At 40.0% G+C, this 18,140-nt stretch overlaps 1 protein-coding gene across 2 annotated transcripts in view; it reads left to right on the plus strand.

Moving 5' to 3' along the window:
- LOC308502942 (ankyrin repeat domain-containing protein 26-like) overlaps positions 1 to 18,140 on the plus strand; it is a 104,521-nt gene that overhangs the window by 64,506 nt on the left and 21,875 nt on the right. For both annotated transcript variants that reach the window (XM_081080739.1, XM_081080738.1), the window contains 2 exons: positions 11,794 to 11,999; positions 13,222 to 13,447. In XM_081080739.1, the coding sequence (XP_080936865.1) occupies positions 11,794 to 11,999; positions 13,222 to 13,447 (432 nt within the window). The remainder of the gene's footprint in view (positions 1 to 11,793; positions 12,000 to 13,221; positions 13,448 to 18,140) is intronic.

Below are 18,140 nucleotides of genomic sequence, written 5' to 3' on the forward strand. Positions count from 1 at the left end.
AAAATTCTCAACAAATTATTAGCAAACAGAATTCAGCAATACATTAAAAAGATCATACACCATGATCAAGTGGGATTCATCCCTGGTATGCAGGGGTGGTTCAACATCCGCAAATCAATTAATGTGATACACCACATTAACAAAATGAAAAATAAAAATCACATGATCATATCAATAGATGCAGAAAAAGCATTTGATAAAATACAGCAACCTTTTATGATAAAAACCCTTAAGAAAGTGGGAATAGAGGGATCATATCTTAACATAATAAAGGCCATATATGACAAACCCACAGCTAACATCATACTCAATGGGGAAAAGCTAAAACCATTCCCCCTAAGATCAGGAACAAGACAAGGTTGCCCACTTTCTCCACTTCTATTCAACATAGTGCTGGAAGTTCTAGCCACAGCAATCAGACAAGAGAAAGAAATAAAAGGCATCCAAATTGGTAAGGAGGAAGTAAAATTATCATTATATGCAGATGATATGATACTATATATAGAGAACCCTAAAGACTCCACCAAGAAACTATTAGAACTGATAGATGAATTTAGTAAAGTAGCAGGATATAAAATTAATATTCGGAAATCAGTTGCATTTGTATATACCAATGATAAAATAGCAGAAGGAGAAATTAAAAAAACAATTCCATTTACAATTGCTCCAAAGACTATAAAATATCTGGGAATAAATCTAACCAAAGATGTAAAGGATCTGTACTCAGAAAATTATACAACACTGAAGAAAGAAATGAAAGAAGACATAAATAGATGGAAACACATTCCATGTTCATGGATAGGAAGAATTAATATAATTAAAATGTCCATACTGCCTAAGGCAATATACATATTCAACGCAATTCCTATCAAACTACCAACGACGTTTTTCACAGAAATAGAACATATAATCCTAAAATTTATATGGGACCATAAAAGACCCCGGATAGCCTCAGCAATCTTGAGAAATAAGAACAAAGTGGGAGGTATAACGATACCTGATTTCAAACTATACTACAAGGCTACAGTAATCAAAACAACATGGTACTGGCATAAAAATAGATACATAGATCAATGGAACAGAATAGAGAGTCCAGACATAAATCCATGCCTATATGCCCATCTAATCTACGACAATGGAAGCAAGAATGTACGATGGGGTAAAGATAGTCTGTTCAATAAGTGGTGTTGGGAAACCTGGACGGACACATGCAAGAAAATGAAGCTGGACCACCTCCTTACACCATATACAAAAACAAATTCAAAATGGCTTAAAGACTTAAATGTAAGATCTGAAACCATAAAATATCTAGAAGAAAATATAGGAAGAAACTTCATGGACATTACCCGGAGTAAGATTTTCACTGATATATCCCCTCGCGCGAGCGAAGTAAGAGAAAAAATAAACATGTGGGATTACATCAAACTAAAAAGTTTTTTCACAGCAAAGGAAACCATCAATAAAACAAAAAGGGATCCTACTGTATGGGAAAAGATATTTGCCAATGATATATCTGAAAAGGGATTAATATCACAAATCTATAAAAAACTTACTCAACTCAACTCCAAAAAAACAAACAACCCAATTAAAAAATGGGCAGAGGACTTGGGGAGACATTTCTCTAAGAAGGACATACAGAAGGCAAGAAGACATATGAAGAAATGCTCAACCTCACTAACCATCAGAGAAATGCAAATAAAAACCACAATGAGATACCACCTCACTCCAGTCAAAATGGCTATTATCAATAAATCAACAAACAACAAATGCTGGCGCGGATGTGGAGAAAAGGGAACGCTAGTGCACTGTTGGTGGGACTGCAGATTAGTGCAGCCACTATGGAAAACAGTATGGAGGTATCTCAGGAATCTGAAAATGGAACTACCCTATGATCCAGTAATTCCACTCCTAGGCATCTACCCGGAGAAATCCAAAACTCCAATTCAAAAATCTGTATGCACTCCTATGTTTATTGCAGCACTTTACACAATAGCCAAGATATGGAAACAACCAAAATGCCCATCGGTAGATGACTGGATTAAGAAGCTGTGGTACATTTATACAATGGAGTATTACGCAGCCATAAAGAAGAAAGAAATCTTATCATTTGCAGCAACATGGATGGATCTAGAGAACATTATGTTAAGTGAAATAAGTCAGAAAGAGAAAGACAAGTACCACATGATCTCACTTATATATGGAATCTAAAGAAAAGACTATGTGAATGAACTAATCAGAGTCAGTTTTGGGGACGCAGAGAAAAAACCGAGAGTGGTTAGATGGGTGTGTGGGAGGGGGTTGGGGATAAGGGGAAAGGTGAAGGGATTTGGAAGCAGCTGGTAACCACAAGATGGCCTCAGGGTTTTTCTTTTGAAAATTAATTTGGGGAAGGTATTCTATAATGTTGTAAAGATTTTCTGTATATAGTATATATACACACATCATAGTGAAACCATCAAGGGAAAACATTTTGCATGTGTAAAGCTTCGTGAAGTTCTCATTAAAAAATACCAAAGCTTGTTTATCCCTTATAATGAACCCAAGCTGTTATGAAAAGAGACAAAATGAGATTCTGACTGGCGTTAGAAATGCCACATGGGACAAAGGGATTAGCTGGGCACCAGAACTCGGGGAGCATGCTGTCTGGGTGCAGAAGGCCACGGTCTCCCTCCTTCCTCTGGTCTCTGCAATCTGTCTTCCACAATCCAGGAGCCTTCAGGTAGGGCTGGGTGCCCGCCACACGCCTGCCTATTCCTTCCTTCTTTGCTCATTTTACCACGGGTGTATTTTAATCTTGCATAAAAGCATGCATGAATGAGTCATGCACTTGTATATGTGATGTATTTGACAAGTGGTGGTAAAAACAAAAACAAATTTGTGTTTTTGAAATGTCACTAACACTGTGATGTATAGAAGAGCTGTTTTGAATGCCTTTTAATGTCGTGTTTTGTACTTTGGAATCATATGGATAAGTGTGATTTGTAATTTCAATACATATTTTAAATGTAAAAAAAAAAAAAAAAAAAAAAAAAAAATTTAGAACAAAGAGTGTGATTAAGGATTGTATGTGGGGAGACGGGGTAGACTCTAACGCTGCTGGCACACATTCTTGACATAGAGTAGGGCTATTAGCCATACCTTGAGGCAGCACCAGCCATTGATATCTCTTCATAGGTTCTTGTAAGTTAGTTGAAGCAAACCTTTTACAGTCCTTGGGGCACAATGGTATGGTATAAAAACAATCCTTTAAAGCCAGGATTATCTTATATGTGTTTTGGGGTATAGCAGAAGGATTAGGCAATCCCGGTTGTGAAGCCCCCATGAGCTCCATAGTCTCATTTATTTTTCTCCAATCTTGTAACAACCTCCATTTACCTGATTTTTTCTTAATTACAAATATGGGAGAGTTCCATGGAGAGTTAGAAAGTGCTGTATGTCCCTTATCGAGTTGCTCCTGTTCCAGCAACCTTGCAGCCTGTATCTTTTCTGATGATAGGGGCCACTGTTCTACCCAAACAGGTGTGTCGCTTTTCCAAGTGATAGCATCTGCATGGGGTACAGGAGGAGTAGTGACCCCCGTTAAAAATATCCCAAGCCAGCTCTTTGTGGTAAGGGCGAGGGAAAGATAGGCTCTTTTCTCCCTTGTCCAGAGGGACCTGAGCCATCTCTAGGCAGAAGTCCCTGATCGAACATCATCATAGTGACCTGTTGATTAGGGCTGTACAGGTAAACTCCCATCTGACTCATGACATGTCTGCCCCATAGATTGACAGGCAATCCTGCCACTATGTATGGTTGAAAGGATCCTTCATGTCCCTCTTGATCTTTCCACAACAATATATCACTGCTCTGTTGTGGTGACTGAGATTGTCCTATGCCTTGTAACTGGGTTAGTGTTTGCTGCTTTGGCCAGTGGCTAGGCCACTGATCTGCAGTTAAAACAGAGACATCGGCCCCCGTGTCTAAAAGGCCCATGAAGGAACGGCCATTAATGGATAGTGGTAATTCTGGCCTGGTGGTGAATGGCCTGGACCCAATAAGCATCTGATGAACCAAGGCCCGCGTCGCCTCGGGATTTACGGCCTGCTGTTTTACCCGGTTTGACATGTGGAATTAACAATGATTGTGCTATGCGTGGGCCCTTAGGGATCACTGAAGTGCCTCCAGGCGAATGTGTCATAATCTTGATCTCTCCTGTATAATCCATATCCACAACTCCCGGAGCAACCAATATCCCTTTCATGGTAATACTACTCCTTCCTAGGATGAGTCCCACAGTCTGTGGAGGCAGAGGCCCAAAGACCCCTGTAGGAATAGCTCGCATTCCCATCTCAGGTGTTAGTACTGTGTAGGCGGCGCTACTGAGGTCCAATCCTGCGCTGCCTGGGGTTGCTGGGAAGAGTTCCTGAATGGATTTCCCTGGTGGGGGACCAACTGCGGCAGCGCCCCATAGCATTGTTGCGGGGCCTGGGGCTGGCCCCTCTTCCTGTTTCCTGGAAGAAGAGGATTACCGGAGGCATCCCTCTTAGATTTACATGCATTGGCCCAGTGTTTACCTCTCTTACATTTTGGGCATAATCCAGGTTGTTTTGGGCCCTCCTTCCTTTGAGGCTGACCTTGTTTATTAGGGAAGTTTTTGATCATATGGCCCGGCTGTCCACACCCAAAACAGATGCCCTGTCCCTTTATTTTCTTTTGTTGTTGTTGTTGGAATAACATTTCTCTAACAGTCTTTCCTTGCAAAGCAGCGGCCATTGCAAGACCCTGTGTATAAGAAGGTCCTATTTTTGAGCACAACCAGACATAATCTGACAAGTCACTCTTATTTTTGTAAGGTCATAATGCAGCCTGGCATGCAGAATTAGCATTCTCAAAAGCGAGCTATTTAACTAACAGCATGCTGGCATCTGAGTCTCCCAGAATTCTTCCAGCCGCCTGCATTAATCGCGAAAGGAAGTCTTGGAAAGTCTCATCAGGCCCCTGGATAATTTTAGAGAGGTCCTCAGAACGTTTTCCAGGCATAGGAAAATTTTTCCATGCACGCCTGGCGGCAGCACTTGTTTGTGCATAAGCAGCCGGGTCAAAACTTAATTGTGTTTGCAAGTCTCTATAAGGTCCTTCACCTGCCAACATATCAAAGGAGATAGGAATGTTTTGTGTCTGATTTATCTCTGCAGTACTCTGACAGAATTCTGCAAAGTCAGACTGCCATAAGATATAGTCCCCTCCTGATAAGCAAGCCCTAGCAAGTTGCTTCCAATCACTAGGCGGCAGGGCTTCTGTAGCTAGTGATTCTAGCAGGGCCTGGGTGAACGGGGCATTAGGACCATATTGAGAACATGCCATTTTTAATTCTTTTAAACTTTTGAATGCAAAAGGCACATGGTCTCGGACAGGATTTCCTTGTGCGTCCTGTCTTTCTATCACTGGAAATGCCAACCCAGAATCTCCAGTATCTTCCCCTAACTTGCAGGCGGTTTGCAAAACCTTACGCAGAGGAGAATCACGAGGGCAAGTCTGTTCTGCCTGCCTCGATTGTACCATCTGCACCTGCACAGAGAGGGAGGCAATTGCTGACTGCAATCCATCAATCTCTGCCTGGAGAGGATTCAGATGTCCTGTCTTAGCACCTGTTTCTGTCTGAACCACCCCATTATAATCTTCAGGGTCATGATATCGAGGACCGGCTTCCTCTAGGCCTTCCTCATCTAGGCCCTCCTCATCTTGGGGGTCCAGTCCGTTTAGCACACTTTTTAACATTTGAGTAAAAGACATTCTGCTTTTACCCTGTCCCATGATTTTTTACTCCCGACTGTGGTATCTCACCGCACCCCTTACCTTATGTGACGCGTCTCAGCTCCTTGCGGTGTCCTTCACTTTATCCCCAGTATTCAGGTCCCTGTTCGGGCGCCACTTGTCGGTGCCTGCCGACGAGACTAACAGTCCCTGAAGTAGGGAGTGAGGATTGAGAAAAAAGAAGAGAGACAAAGATGGGATGGGGGGGAGGGGGGGAGGGGGGGCAGGCAATTCTAAGTAGACTGATGCAGTTCTAAGTAGAATGCCTCAGTTCTAAGTAGAATGACTCACCCCAAGTTTATTTTTGCAGCTTATATACTCTGGGCCTCAAAAAAGTAACAGAACTGTCTGCAATCTAATAGTTACAATGTTGGAATACACAAGGGCTTGTTTTTTGGCCAGCTCCACACTTCCTGACCTTGTCTGGTTCTGTGTTCTCAGAGTAGCAAGTTTTGCCTTGCTGGGAGCACAAACCACTCAAGGAAGTCAAACGTTCAACATTTCACAAAATAACATCTGCTAGCAATTCAGCACGGTTTCCCACATTAGTGTATTCAAAGCTTTATGCAGTCATCATCACAATCAGTTTTACAACATTTTCATCACCCTGGAAAGTATCTGTGTGCTGTTAGCCTTCACCGTGTGCCCGTCTGCCCTTCCCACTCTTCCTAGCCCTAGGGAACCACTAGTGAACTCTCTGCTCCATATTGTGGTTTTGATGTATTTTCTGATGACTAATGATGCTGAGCTATCTTTTCACATGCTTATTGTCCATTTGTATAACTTCTTTGAAGAACTGATTATTCAATTCCATTGCCCATTAAAATTGGTTTGTCTTTGTCTTGTTGAATTGTAAGAATTCTTTATATATCCTAGATACAAATCGCTTATCAGATATAGGATTTTCAAATATTTCTCCCTTTCATTAGCTTGCCTTTTTAGTTTTTCAATGGTGTCCTTTAAAGCATAGAGTTTTTTTTTTTTATTTTAATGAAGTCCAGTTATCTACTTTTGTTTGGTACTGTCATATCTAAGACACAATTGCCAACTCCAGTCATGGAGACATGAAGCTTCTTCAAACCTTTTATAGTTTTAGCTTTTACCTTTTGAAATAATTTTATATATGGTATGATGTAGAGGTTTAATTTTTCTTTTGCATGTGGATATCCAGTAGACCCAGTATCGTTAGTTCAAAAGACTGTTCATGCCCAACTGGATTTTTCGGCACCCTTGTCAAAATTCACTTGACTATATATATGAGGGTTAATTTTTGGATCATCTTTTCCAATTTATTGGTCTATAGATCTGTCCTTACGCCATTACCAAATCAAATGTTATAAGAACGCTTCCCCAGTCATCTTGCATATTACCAGATGCCTTATGGAATAATAAAATGTCAATGTAGGGGAATATCTTTAATTCCACTTCTGTGGAGATGTTTTGCTTCTGGATGGAGCCTGTGGCCCGCAGACCTTGGTGACCTTATGACATGATGGGATATTAGGCTTACAAAGTCGACTCATTCCTTTTGTTTTCTTCATTCAAACATTAATCTTTAACCCAGTGCCTCCCTTTCACTCCCATTTCCATCAAATGTCGGTAATAGGATCTGATACTTGGTGGACAACTTTCTTCATTTTGTCTATCTCCTAATCCATAGCCTCTTCCATAGATTTCACTGTCTAGGAAGGAGAAGATGAAACCTGGACCATCTGCTTTCCTCTTTAGAAATCTCTCTAATCCATCATCTTGCAATTGAAAAGTAGATTCTGTTTGACCCGGTTCTTTTCTGAAACACTGGTGCCAATCTTGTTCTTGGCATAGATCCTACATTCTCAGAAACACATTGAGATGCATAGTTGTACCTTTAGCTTCATATATAATTAATGGAATAAATATTTTATCCCATCCAAAGAAAACATTTCAAGAGTACAGTTGTTAAAATTCAGGAAGTAATTAATCAATCAGAAACAAGTAAAAGATTTGTTTGGGGCAGACAGCAGGAAGACCTACACCTGAACACCCGGCTCGCATTGTGGCCCGAGCCTCCCCACAACACGGGGCTGGATTCCAAGGTTCAGATCCTCAGAGACATAACCAACAGTTGTGTTGCCCTTTGTGAAGGAGTCTTGGAATTCACACGAAATGTCTTTCAACATATTCTGTTCATTAGGAGCCAGTCACTAATGTTGACCCATATTCTAGTGGTTTTATGCAATGAATATTTCAAAATTTACGGACACATTTAAAAACCACCTTGATCTGTCCACTGGCCACAATTCTTTACATTCCCCCCACATGGAAAATACACTCATCCCTACACAATACTCGCCACAAGTCTCAATTTAATGGCATCAGGCTCAGGTTCGAATCTAAGATTTTACCATCTTAGTCTGGTGCAAATGGGGATGAAGGGCCTGGGTTTTGGTTTCTAGGATAAAGCCCCTTGAGGACAATTCCTTTCAATATGAAAACATGAGAAAGGAAGAGACAAGTTATCTACCACCCACACACCCAACATTCTGCTCGACTGCTGAAGTTTCCCCTGCAGAAATAGAAAGTGGAAGGCACGTTAGTCCATAGCAATTCTGAAATACAGCCTGATGTGTGCTGTCCGTTCTTTGATTAGGACTTAGTCCTAATCATGCCAATGCTTCTCCATGGCCCTTTGCTGTCCCCTGTGAGCTCTTTGTTCTGTCCTTTTCATAAGAAATGACCTGTGCTTGCAGCTCTTCCCTCAGCGTCATTCCTCCACCCAAATGTCTAAGACCCACAGGCCTCCTCTATTTTTCACTCTCTTGGTTTTTATTAGTCCAAGGTAACAAGGTGGTTTTTTGCTACTTGATTATCCTAAAAACTTGGAGTTGTGTGAGAGTTTATTGGGGTTCGTGCCATTAGAAAAGCCACCGTCATACATCGTTTTGAGATAAGCTCTTGGGCTTCCTGTAGCTGTTGTAGGACCATGCCTTTAAAATTCTTTTCCTCTGAAAAGCCTTCCAGGAATTTAAGGCCCCACCTTAACTCTTTCGAAGTCTTGAGGAAGGCTTTACAGTCTTGTCCTCATCCGTAGATCATGTCTTCCTGGGAGCACAGCGAATTTGATCTTCACTCAGAAGCCATTTCTTCATTTTAGCATGATTTGACAACAGGGCATGTGGGAGAGGCTGTAAATGGGAAACACATTTGAACACAATAAGTCCTGGTTCCTTTACAGTTCACAGTCTTTCGTTAGCTCATGTATCTCATGGGTTTTACTTGGTTACTTCACAGCAAGAGTCCCCTTTTATCCGGATTTCAGACTCATTTTCTTCACTAGCTGAGAAGTCTTTGTGGCCAGCCTCTTTAGGGGCCCGCAAGCCCCCAATAACCGTCTCTTGGATGCTCTTGTGGGTGTCGTTCTCATTCTTCTCCACATCCTTTCGGGTTCCACCTACCTCCTGGTGGAAAGGCACTCCTACAGGTTTTAGATTGCTTTTCTTTGTGGCCTCACACCATTTTGAATATCAGTATCAATGCCAGTTGTTCATTGCTGCTCAAGAAACCAACTCAAAAGCTAGTGGCTCAAAACAGCATCTGTTTTGTTCACCAGTAATGCAGTTGAGTGAAGCTCAGTGAGACTAGCTCATTTCTGTTCCACTTGGCATCAGCTGCGTTGCCATGAAGCTGCGAATGAGAATCATCTAAAGGCTGTTACACACACGTGTAGCAGTTGAAGCGGGGTTTTGGCCGGGACGCCCACTGGGGCCGTCTCAGCGCGAGCATCTGTAGGAGGCCTCACTGTGTGTCCTGGGCTTCTTCATCTGCACAACATGGTGGCTGGGTTCTCAGGGCGAGCTTCCCGAGAGAAAGTCAGATGGAAGCTGTATCACATTTTCTGCCGCAGGCATAGCATTCTCACAGCAGTTCTGCCCTATTCCATGCACTAGAATCCAGTTACATCCTAAGGCCAGCACATATTAAAAGGGAGGGAATTTCATGGAGAAATGTCAAGAATTTGTAGCCATGTTTTAAAAACACTACATCCATCCACTCACCTCATCTTACCAAATAAGCATTGTATCTACAGGAAAGTAGTTCTACCCAACTCAGTATCACTGAAATTCCAGCAGATTTGTTGTTATTATTGCTGTTTAGGATGTTCTTGTATATTGTGGAAAGAGAGGATTACAAGATAGCATTATCGAATTAAGACACTTTTTTGTTGTTGAAAAAATGTAGCGATCATCTCACTAAACATTCACAGTGTGAGATGTGATTTCTCCTTAACCTTGGGAATCATTTCTTCTTGAAAGCAATTCAAATTACCATGAAACATTTGTAGCTGACGGAGGCCTAACTATCTCAAGATGAGTTACTCGTAACTCCCTACAACTTCGTAAGAAATTACGGAGAGTTAAAATGGGGAACAGGTGAGAGACTATCAACTCAGAGGTGACTTACAGTCATTTTATAGAAGAAAAACATGAACCAATCATTCAGGAAATCGTAGTAAATCAAGTACAGATGTTGTGTGGCAAAGTCGATGACAATAAAGGATACATTTTTGAGTCTCCTGGTGCTTTTCTCTTTGTTCTTCATTCTGAGTAATTCAAGTTTCCACATTCTAAGACTCTACTACAGTATGGATGACATTTTATGGCAACTGAGTTTATTTCACAAGTTGATACTGGTTTGGGGTTAGACTATTCTCAGTCAACTTCCTTCGTAACCAAATCATACTATCTTACTCATTCAGAATGATGCTCTCAAAGCAAAACTGGAAACTGCATCTTCAGAATGTCTCCATCTGTGGGGTGGCCAGTTGGCTCCATGGTTAGAGAATCGTGCTGGTTCCAATCCTTGGTAACCAAGGTCGCTGGTTCGATTCCCACATGGACCAGTTAGCTACACCCTCCACAACTAGGTTGAAAACAATGGCTGGAGCTTGGAGCTGAGCCCCCAGTGGGCGGCCGGCCGTTGGTTCAGTGGTTAGAGCGCAGTGCTCATAACACCAATGTTGCCGGTTCGATTCCCGCATGGGTCAGTGAGCTGTACCCTCCATAACTAGTAGATTGAAGAGAACAATTTGACTTGGAGCTGAGCTGCGCATCCCACAGCTATATTGGAAACTGTTACTTGACAGGGAGCTGATGGGTTCTGGCAAAAACACTGTTCCCCAATTATAAAAAAAAAATTTGTTTTAAAAAGTTTTTTTTAAAAAAAAATATCTATACCTTGTTGAAGAAAATCAATCTTAAACAGGAGTTATTATCTATGAAAGGAGTACAAATGTCATGTGAAAAAGTAGAGAATAAAAAGAGTGGAGATAAAAATTATTAAACCTCAAAATTCATATAGTCACGAATGTGGTAAAAAAGAGTGAAGCAGAACACAGTAAATTCTGGGATATTGAAGACTGAGCAAGACAGGATGTAGTAGAAAAAGTTTTTAAATCTATTTTTACAGGTTAATTCATTGATTTTTAACACGCCTTAATTCATTTTGCTGCAAATTACGTTTTCGATATGCATAGTGCATGTGATTCTTCTACTCCCCTTAACGGCAGTTGTTTTTATTTTATTTTTTTTAGATTTCTGGAACTAAGGTGGTATTTGCTTCTCCTTCTTAATATTTCAGTTCCCATCATTATTGTCACTCAGTTGATCTTTGAGATTTGTTCTTTCTGAAAAATCATTTGATTTTTAAGACCAATTGATATAAAACGAGACTATTAGGAAATAAAGAAAATAAAATGCACCATATTCTTAGATTATTAAGTCATATTGTTCAATTTTTAAAATTGATTCTCTTATTGGAATAGTTAGATGAGATGATTCAAAATATTTTCATGATTCAGATCTATTTCATTCCGTATTGATGGTAAATATTTTAAACTTCAGCTTTTTTTTTCATTTAAATTGCCCTCCAAATCATTGACTTAAAACTAAAGAATACAAATAGACTGTAATTATTCAGTTTATATTTAATTTTAAAACGTATCCTTTCTGTTGGCTTTAGGAACAAGCAGCATCTCAAAAAAACGTACACCCGTTAAATGACCATGATGGCGCTTCCGTAAGTGACATGGACATACTCAGAATTAAATATCTGGTATCTGAACTCTCCAAAGTGAAAACTTCTCATGAAATAGAATTGGAAGAATATGAACACCTCTACCTAGAGGCATTAAAACTTATCACATCATTGGAAAACAAACTAAACAAGTAAGTCCAAATAAAGTCAGAGAAAATCAATCGAGCTCATTAATTTGCCTCTGAAGTATAATTTTTATCCAGGCATATTCCCGAGATTGATAGTAAATGAAAGCTTACTAAATAGTATAATTTTGGAAAATGATGTTAGTGAATAAATTACTTTTAAAATGTTAGTTAGTTCAGGACATTTGCATCTCTCCCCATTTTTGGTTTTACATGATTGTATTTTTCCTTCTCGCGGTTTTCATAGAGTTAATCTGATCTACCAGTCTTTAAGCAAAGTGTTTTTGAAACTTTATGATTTAGACAACGCTATTTTTTATAAAATTTCTTGTCAGAATTCCCCTAAATAGTTTTTAATGAGGTAACTATTTATTATAAGATAACAACTTAAACCCAAAGGGTTAAGTACTCTGCATATTCTGGCACTTGGTACATGTACTGTCTCCATTGTGCTCTGTGTTATTATCTCTAGAGGTCGCTTTCAGACAAGCTCTTCTTTCTAGTCTTTCTGATGTCCACAAAGGCATACATGTGAAATATAGCAGAGGGTTAACAACGTAGGGGTGAGGGTAGTATAACCCAAGAAGTGGCTAAAAAGATAAGGTGGTGAGCCTGAGGGGGTGTGTGGAAGACAGAAAGCGCAGAGCCCACGCCCAGCGCCTTGGTCACAGTGTTATATTATAAGCTACATGCCTGCGGAGCGGTTTCATTCAGTAGGATCACCCACCAGGCTCCCTCCTTCTCCCCCAGAGGCTGTTGTTCTACATGACACCTCAGTCCCAAATGGTTAATTTCCTCAGGGTAATGAGGGCGTTACCCAAGGGCGGTGACAGCAAAGGCTTGAAAATATCTTGGTGGGATTTTTAAAAAATTCTAAACTCGTTTGCTATGTATGTCTCATGGCAATCCTCAAGAATCTTATTGGTTCAGCCATTGCAGAAGGCAGCAAGTATTATCTGTGAAGCCGTGGATGTCACTGATAGCCCGTTTCCTCCCCTCCCTACTTTGAATTTCTTCTTAGTCTGGTGTCCCCATAGAAACATATGTGCTTGTTTAGGATAATTTGAAACCTATCCTTGTGCATGGTAGGTCTGCCCTGACGCATTTTCAATGTTAAAATGCTGTTTAATGGGAAATTTCTTTTACTATTTATTATGGCAACTTGAAAAAAATGCAAGTCATTCAGGAAAAATAACATTCAAAGCTTTGTGTCTTACAATCTTCACAGTGCTAATGAAAGACTGGCAGAGGCTAGAACCCATCTTCGCGCAAAGGAACAGCCGAAGGAGTTTCTCAGCACTGCTCTTAGGAGGGGAGTCCTTGAGCCACCATGTGTTGGAAGTTTGAATACTGAGTTACTCCTCAGTGGAAATCCTGCTCCAAGAGAAAATTTGGTGATTGCTAAGTCAACCGCACGGGCTTCAAATGACATCATGGGGTATTACTGTCCCAAGGTTCGTTATATTAGCTTCTTTCCCTTGCATTTCAGATTTCTTTCTTTTTTATTTATTTGATATAATATTGTTTTGTTTTGTCTTATATATTCATTGGGGTGATATTGGTTAGTGAAATCATATGGGTTTCAAGTGTACATTTCCATAATACATCATGTATATATTTCACTGTGTGTTCACCATCCCGAGTCAGTTCTCCTTCCATCGCCATGTATTTGACCCCCTTTTCCCTCTTCTACCTCTCTCTCTCCCCCCTCACCCTCTAAGTGTTGTCTGTGTCTATGAGTTTTTGTTTCTTTGTTTGTCGTTGATGAAATTTTGAGTTGTTTCATTGACTAATGCACACGAAGTAAAAGGCATAATATGTGTGCTAATATGCATAGAAAGGAGATAGAAATTTTACAATCTTTTTTTTAAGTCCCTAGAGCTCTCATGTGTTAAGAGTTATTTATTATTATTTAATAAATGTAACTAAAGTGATACATTTAAAATGCTTGAAAATTTGCCTTTAAATTTTATTACAGATGTTAAATATCATTGCCTAATAACCAATGGTATGCTTTGAGATGCTTTGGCTTCTTAATTGGTTTTAGTTGGAGATGATTCATAAAAATTTTAAAGTTTTGTGCATCCCAGTTTTTCTTCCCCTAAGCGTAAGTGAATGATGGCCGGCCAAACACCTAACCACAAATGGATGTTTATTATTAAATGAAACAGATATAATCCTTTTTATTAATTCGGCAAACTTATAATACTGAAAAAAGATTAGTCTCTGTTTTTATGGTTAAAGTTATCTTCTAACAAGAGAGTATATCCTTAATTTTTATTTTATTCGTAGCACTACCTATTTCAGTGTTTTAAAATGAGTTGCTTCACAGTTGTACATATTCTAAATAGGGACATTAAGCAAATAATTGAATTTTTAAAATGAAGTTCACTTATGTCTATATGTCTTGACAGCATTTGGGTAATTGATGAGTAAGGTGGCAGTGCTAGGGAGTCTTTAAATCACAACTCGTCTTCTTCGTGTGACGTGGTTGTTAAAAATACTCATTCTTGAGTTCTTGACCAGCAGGAGTTCTGTTCGGTTCTGTGTCATAGTTTCCATCTCTTTGATAAAGTTCTCCTCCTGGTCATTAATTTTACTCCTGAAGTCATTGAACTGCCTGTGAGTGTTGTTATATCTCAGTGACATTCTTCATGCTGTTACTTTGTTTTGTTTTACCCTCCAAAATGTTTATTACATTTAAGCAACGTGGAGAATACAGGAAGGAAAGCACAAATCATCTGCTCGGAACAATTGGTCTAATTTATATGCAGCATACAATATAGAAAATCAGTTTAAAACGGTTAGTGGAGGTCAAATTGAGGAGGGCTTTAAGTGAGTTTGATTTTTTTCCTCTAGGCAGCAGTAGGCATAAAAAGGATAACGAAATAATAATTCTTTCATGGGGGAGTTTATAATATGTGGCAGAGAGTCTGTTATCTCCTTTGCATTTGAAAAATTAAGTGAAGTATAATGTAAGTCGTTAGTTTCAGGTGAACAAGCTTTTCCTGGTTCGTGCTAATCTTTGGCCCTAGAAGTAAATACTGTATGTCTTTTGACTATTGACATATAGTATTTTATATAATATAGTATATAATATACTCAGCTTCTTGCTGGGGCTACAGCTGAAAATAGCTCAGCCCTGTTTCTCTTTGGCATGACTCGACTGTGTTGAACTGGGTTATTTTAAGCTGAGGGCCAGATTGCTGATTGACAGGTGTTATATATGTGCCTGAAAGTCATCAAGAAGTGCTATTTTTTTTTGTTTGTTTGTTTTACTGTGCAGAAACTAGTTCTGGGTGTCTTCTTTTTTTTCAGTGAATGAGTATTATTATTTTTAACTCTTTTTTATTATTAGTTTCAGGTGTCCAAAACAATGTAATAGTTACACATTTATAATTTGTATGCCTCACATAATGATGACCCCTCTCCCCTCATCAACGACCCCTCTGACATCACATACAGCCATTACATTTCCACTGCCTCTATCCCTCAGGCTGTACTCTACTTCTTGTAAAAATATATATACATACATGTATATGTGTGTGTGTGTATAACAATTGTAGTTAACATTAACATTCATTATTGTTCAGCTTCAGCTTCCGGTGTACAGTGCAGTTGTCAGGCATCTACATCATCTCTGAGGTGCTCTCCCTAATGAGACAAGTGTAATCAGATACCCTACAAAATTTTTACATTATTGATTACATTCACCAAATTGACTTTCGTATCGCCATAGCAATCTTGGGGTTATCGATTGTGCTTTGTAATCCCCTCACCTTCCCCCTTATCCCCACCCCGCTCCCATCTAGCAACCTTCAGTTTTTCCTCTGTGTCTCTGAGACTGTTTCTGATTAGTTCACTCATTTATTGTTTTCTTTAGATTCCACATATAAGTGAGATCATAAGGTATTGTCTTTCTCTGTCTGACTTATTTCACTTAACGTAATGTTCTCTAGGTCCATCCATATTGTTGCAAATGGTAAGATTTCCTTCTTCTTTATGGCTGCGTAATACTCCATTGTATAAATGTACCACAGTTTCTTAATCCAGTCCTCTACCGATGGGCATTTTGATTGTTTCCATGTCTTGGCTATTGTGTATAGAGCTGCAATAAACATAGGGGTGCATACATTTTTTTGAATTAGAGTTTTGGATTTCTCCGGATCGATGCCTAGGAGTGGAATTGCTGGGTCATAAGGTAGTTCCAGTGTCAGATTTTTGAGATACCTCCATACTGTTTTCCATAGTGGCTGCACCAATCTGCAGTCCCACCAACAGTGCAGTAGCGTTCCCTTTTCTCCACATCCGCGCCAGCATTTGTTGTTTGTTGATTTATTGATAATAGCCATTTTGACTGGAGTGAGGTGGTATCTCATTGTGGTTTTTATTTGCATTTCTCTGATGGTTAGTGAGGTTGAGCATTTCTTCATATGTCTGTTTGCCATCTGTATGTCCTCTTTAGAAAAATGTCTCTTCATGTCCTCTGCCCATTTTTTAATTGGGTTGATTGTTTTTCGGAGCTGAGTTGAGTGAGTTTTTTAATAAAGTTTGGATATGTCAATGGCAGATATCTTCTCCCGTTCAGTAGGACCCTTTTTTGTTGTAATGATGGTTTCCTTTACTGTGAAAAAAATGTTTAGTTTGATGTAATCCCATATGTTTATTTTTTCTGTTGCTTCCCTTGCCCAAGGGGATGTATCAGTAAAAATCTTACTCCGGTTAATATATGTAAAGTTGCTTCCTATATTGTCTTCTAGGAGTTTTATGGTATCAGATGTTACATTTAAGTTTTTGACCCATTTTCAATTTATTCTTGTATATGGTGTAAGGAGGTGGTCCAGCTTCATCTTTTTGCATGTGTCTGTCCAGGTTTCCCAGCACCATTTATTGAAAAGACTGTCTTTACCTCACCGTAAATTCTTGCTTCCATTGTCGTAGATTAAATGGCCATATAGGCGTGGATTTATTTTTGTTCCGCTTGTGTGTTCACTGTTAACTTGTCTTCTGAGTCGCTGATTCGATTCTCTGACTCATCTAACCCACTGGTAATTCCTTCAAGCGTGTGCTTTATTTCACTTGCTGTATTCTTTAGTTCTAACTGGTTGTTCATTATGATTTCTCTATCCTTCTTTATGTCGTCACTAAGCTCTTTAAACATTCTTATCCTCAGTGTTCTGAACTCTGTCTCTGATAGGTTGGTTACTTCTATTTCATTTGGTTCCAATTCTGGAGGTTTCTTCTGTTCTTTTATTTGGGACATGTTTCTTTGTTTCCCCATTCTGGTTGACTCTCCGTGTTTGCTTCGATGTATTAGGTAGATCCCCTAGGATGCTCGGTCTTTGCTGGGTTATCTTATGTAGTGTGTGTCCTTTATATCTGACTTGCACCACTTCCCTATTCTCCTGTGCGTGTGCTCCAAAGGTGACCCTGGTGTTGTGTATATTGTCCTGTGTAAAGTTGAACTTTCATTGCTTTTGTCTGGTCAGTAGGTGGGGTTGATCCTAGGCCGCCTAGTTGTGAGACTTAGCTCTGCCCTCGGTGGATGATCTGCTGCGTGAGGGTTGACCACTCCAATTAGACTTGGCCTCTATGGGCTCTTGTGCCTGTAGTGAATTCCCTCTGGGTGTGTCACTTGTAGGTCAAACCCAATAATACTCTGGTTGGGTCTGGAGTTGGTGTCAGGAGGTGTTGAATCTTGTGACTCTTGGGCTGGGCCCTGGTGTAGGGCAATTTCAGAACAAAGCCAATCACCAAGCACAACAGCAACAACAAAGTCAAAACCAAATACACTCACGTGTGAAAACAACCAGTAACCCACACTCAACACAGGCAAAAATATCAAAGATACAAAAACAAAACAAAACAAAAAACGCAGCGCCAGTCTTGGCTTAAGCCCACCAAGTAATCTCCAGGCCGTCCTCTGCTGTACCAGAGAGTCCTCTGTGTATTGTTCAGGCAGAGCCGGTCACCTGGTGCCCAGAGTGACCCTGGGACGGCAGATGTAGATGAGTGGGGCTATCGGGTGTGGATGGTAGTTTCTACAAAGTCACTGCAGTTTCTGTTCTTGCCTGCACATATGCGCACTGAGAGTAACACAACCAGCCCTGTGCCCAGGTCTCCTGAGTCTTAGGTCACTCCTTCCGT

The sequence above is a fragment of the Rhinolophus hipposideros genome, assembly GCF_964194185.1.
Source record: "Rhinolophus hipposideros genome assembly, contig: SUPER_9_unloc_1, whole genome shotgun sequence".
NCBI classification, from domain to species: Eukaryota; Metazoa; Chordata; class Mammalia; order Chiroptera; family Rhinolophidae; genus Rhinolophus; species Rhinolophus hipposideros.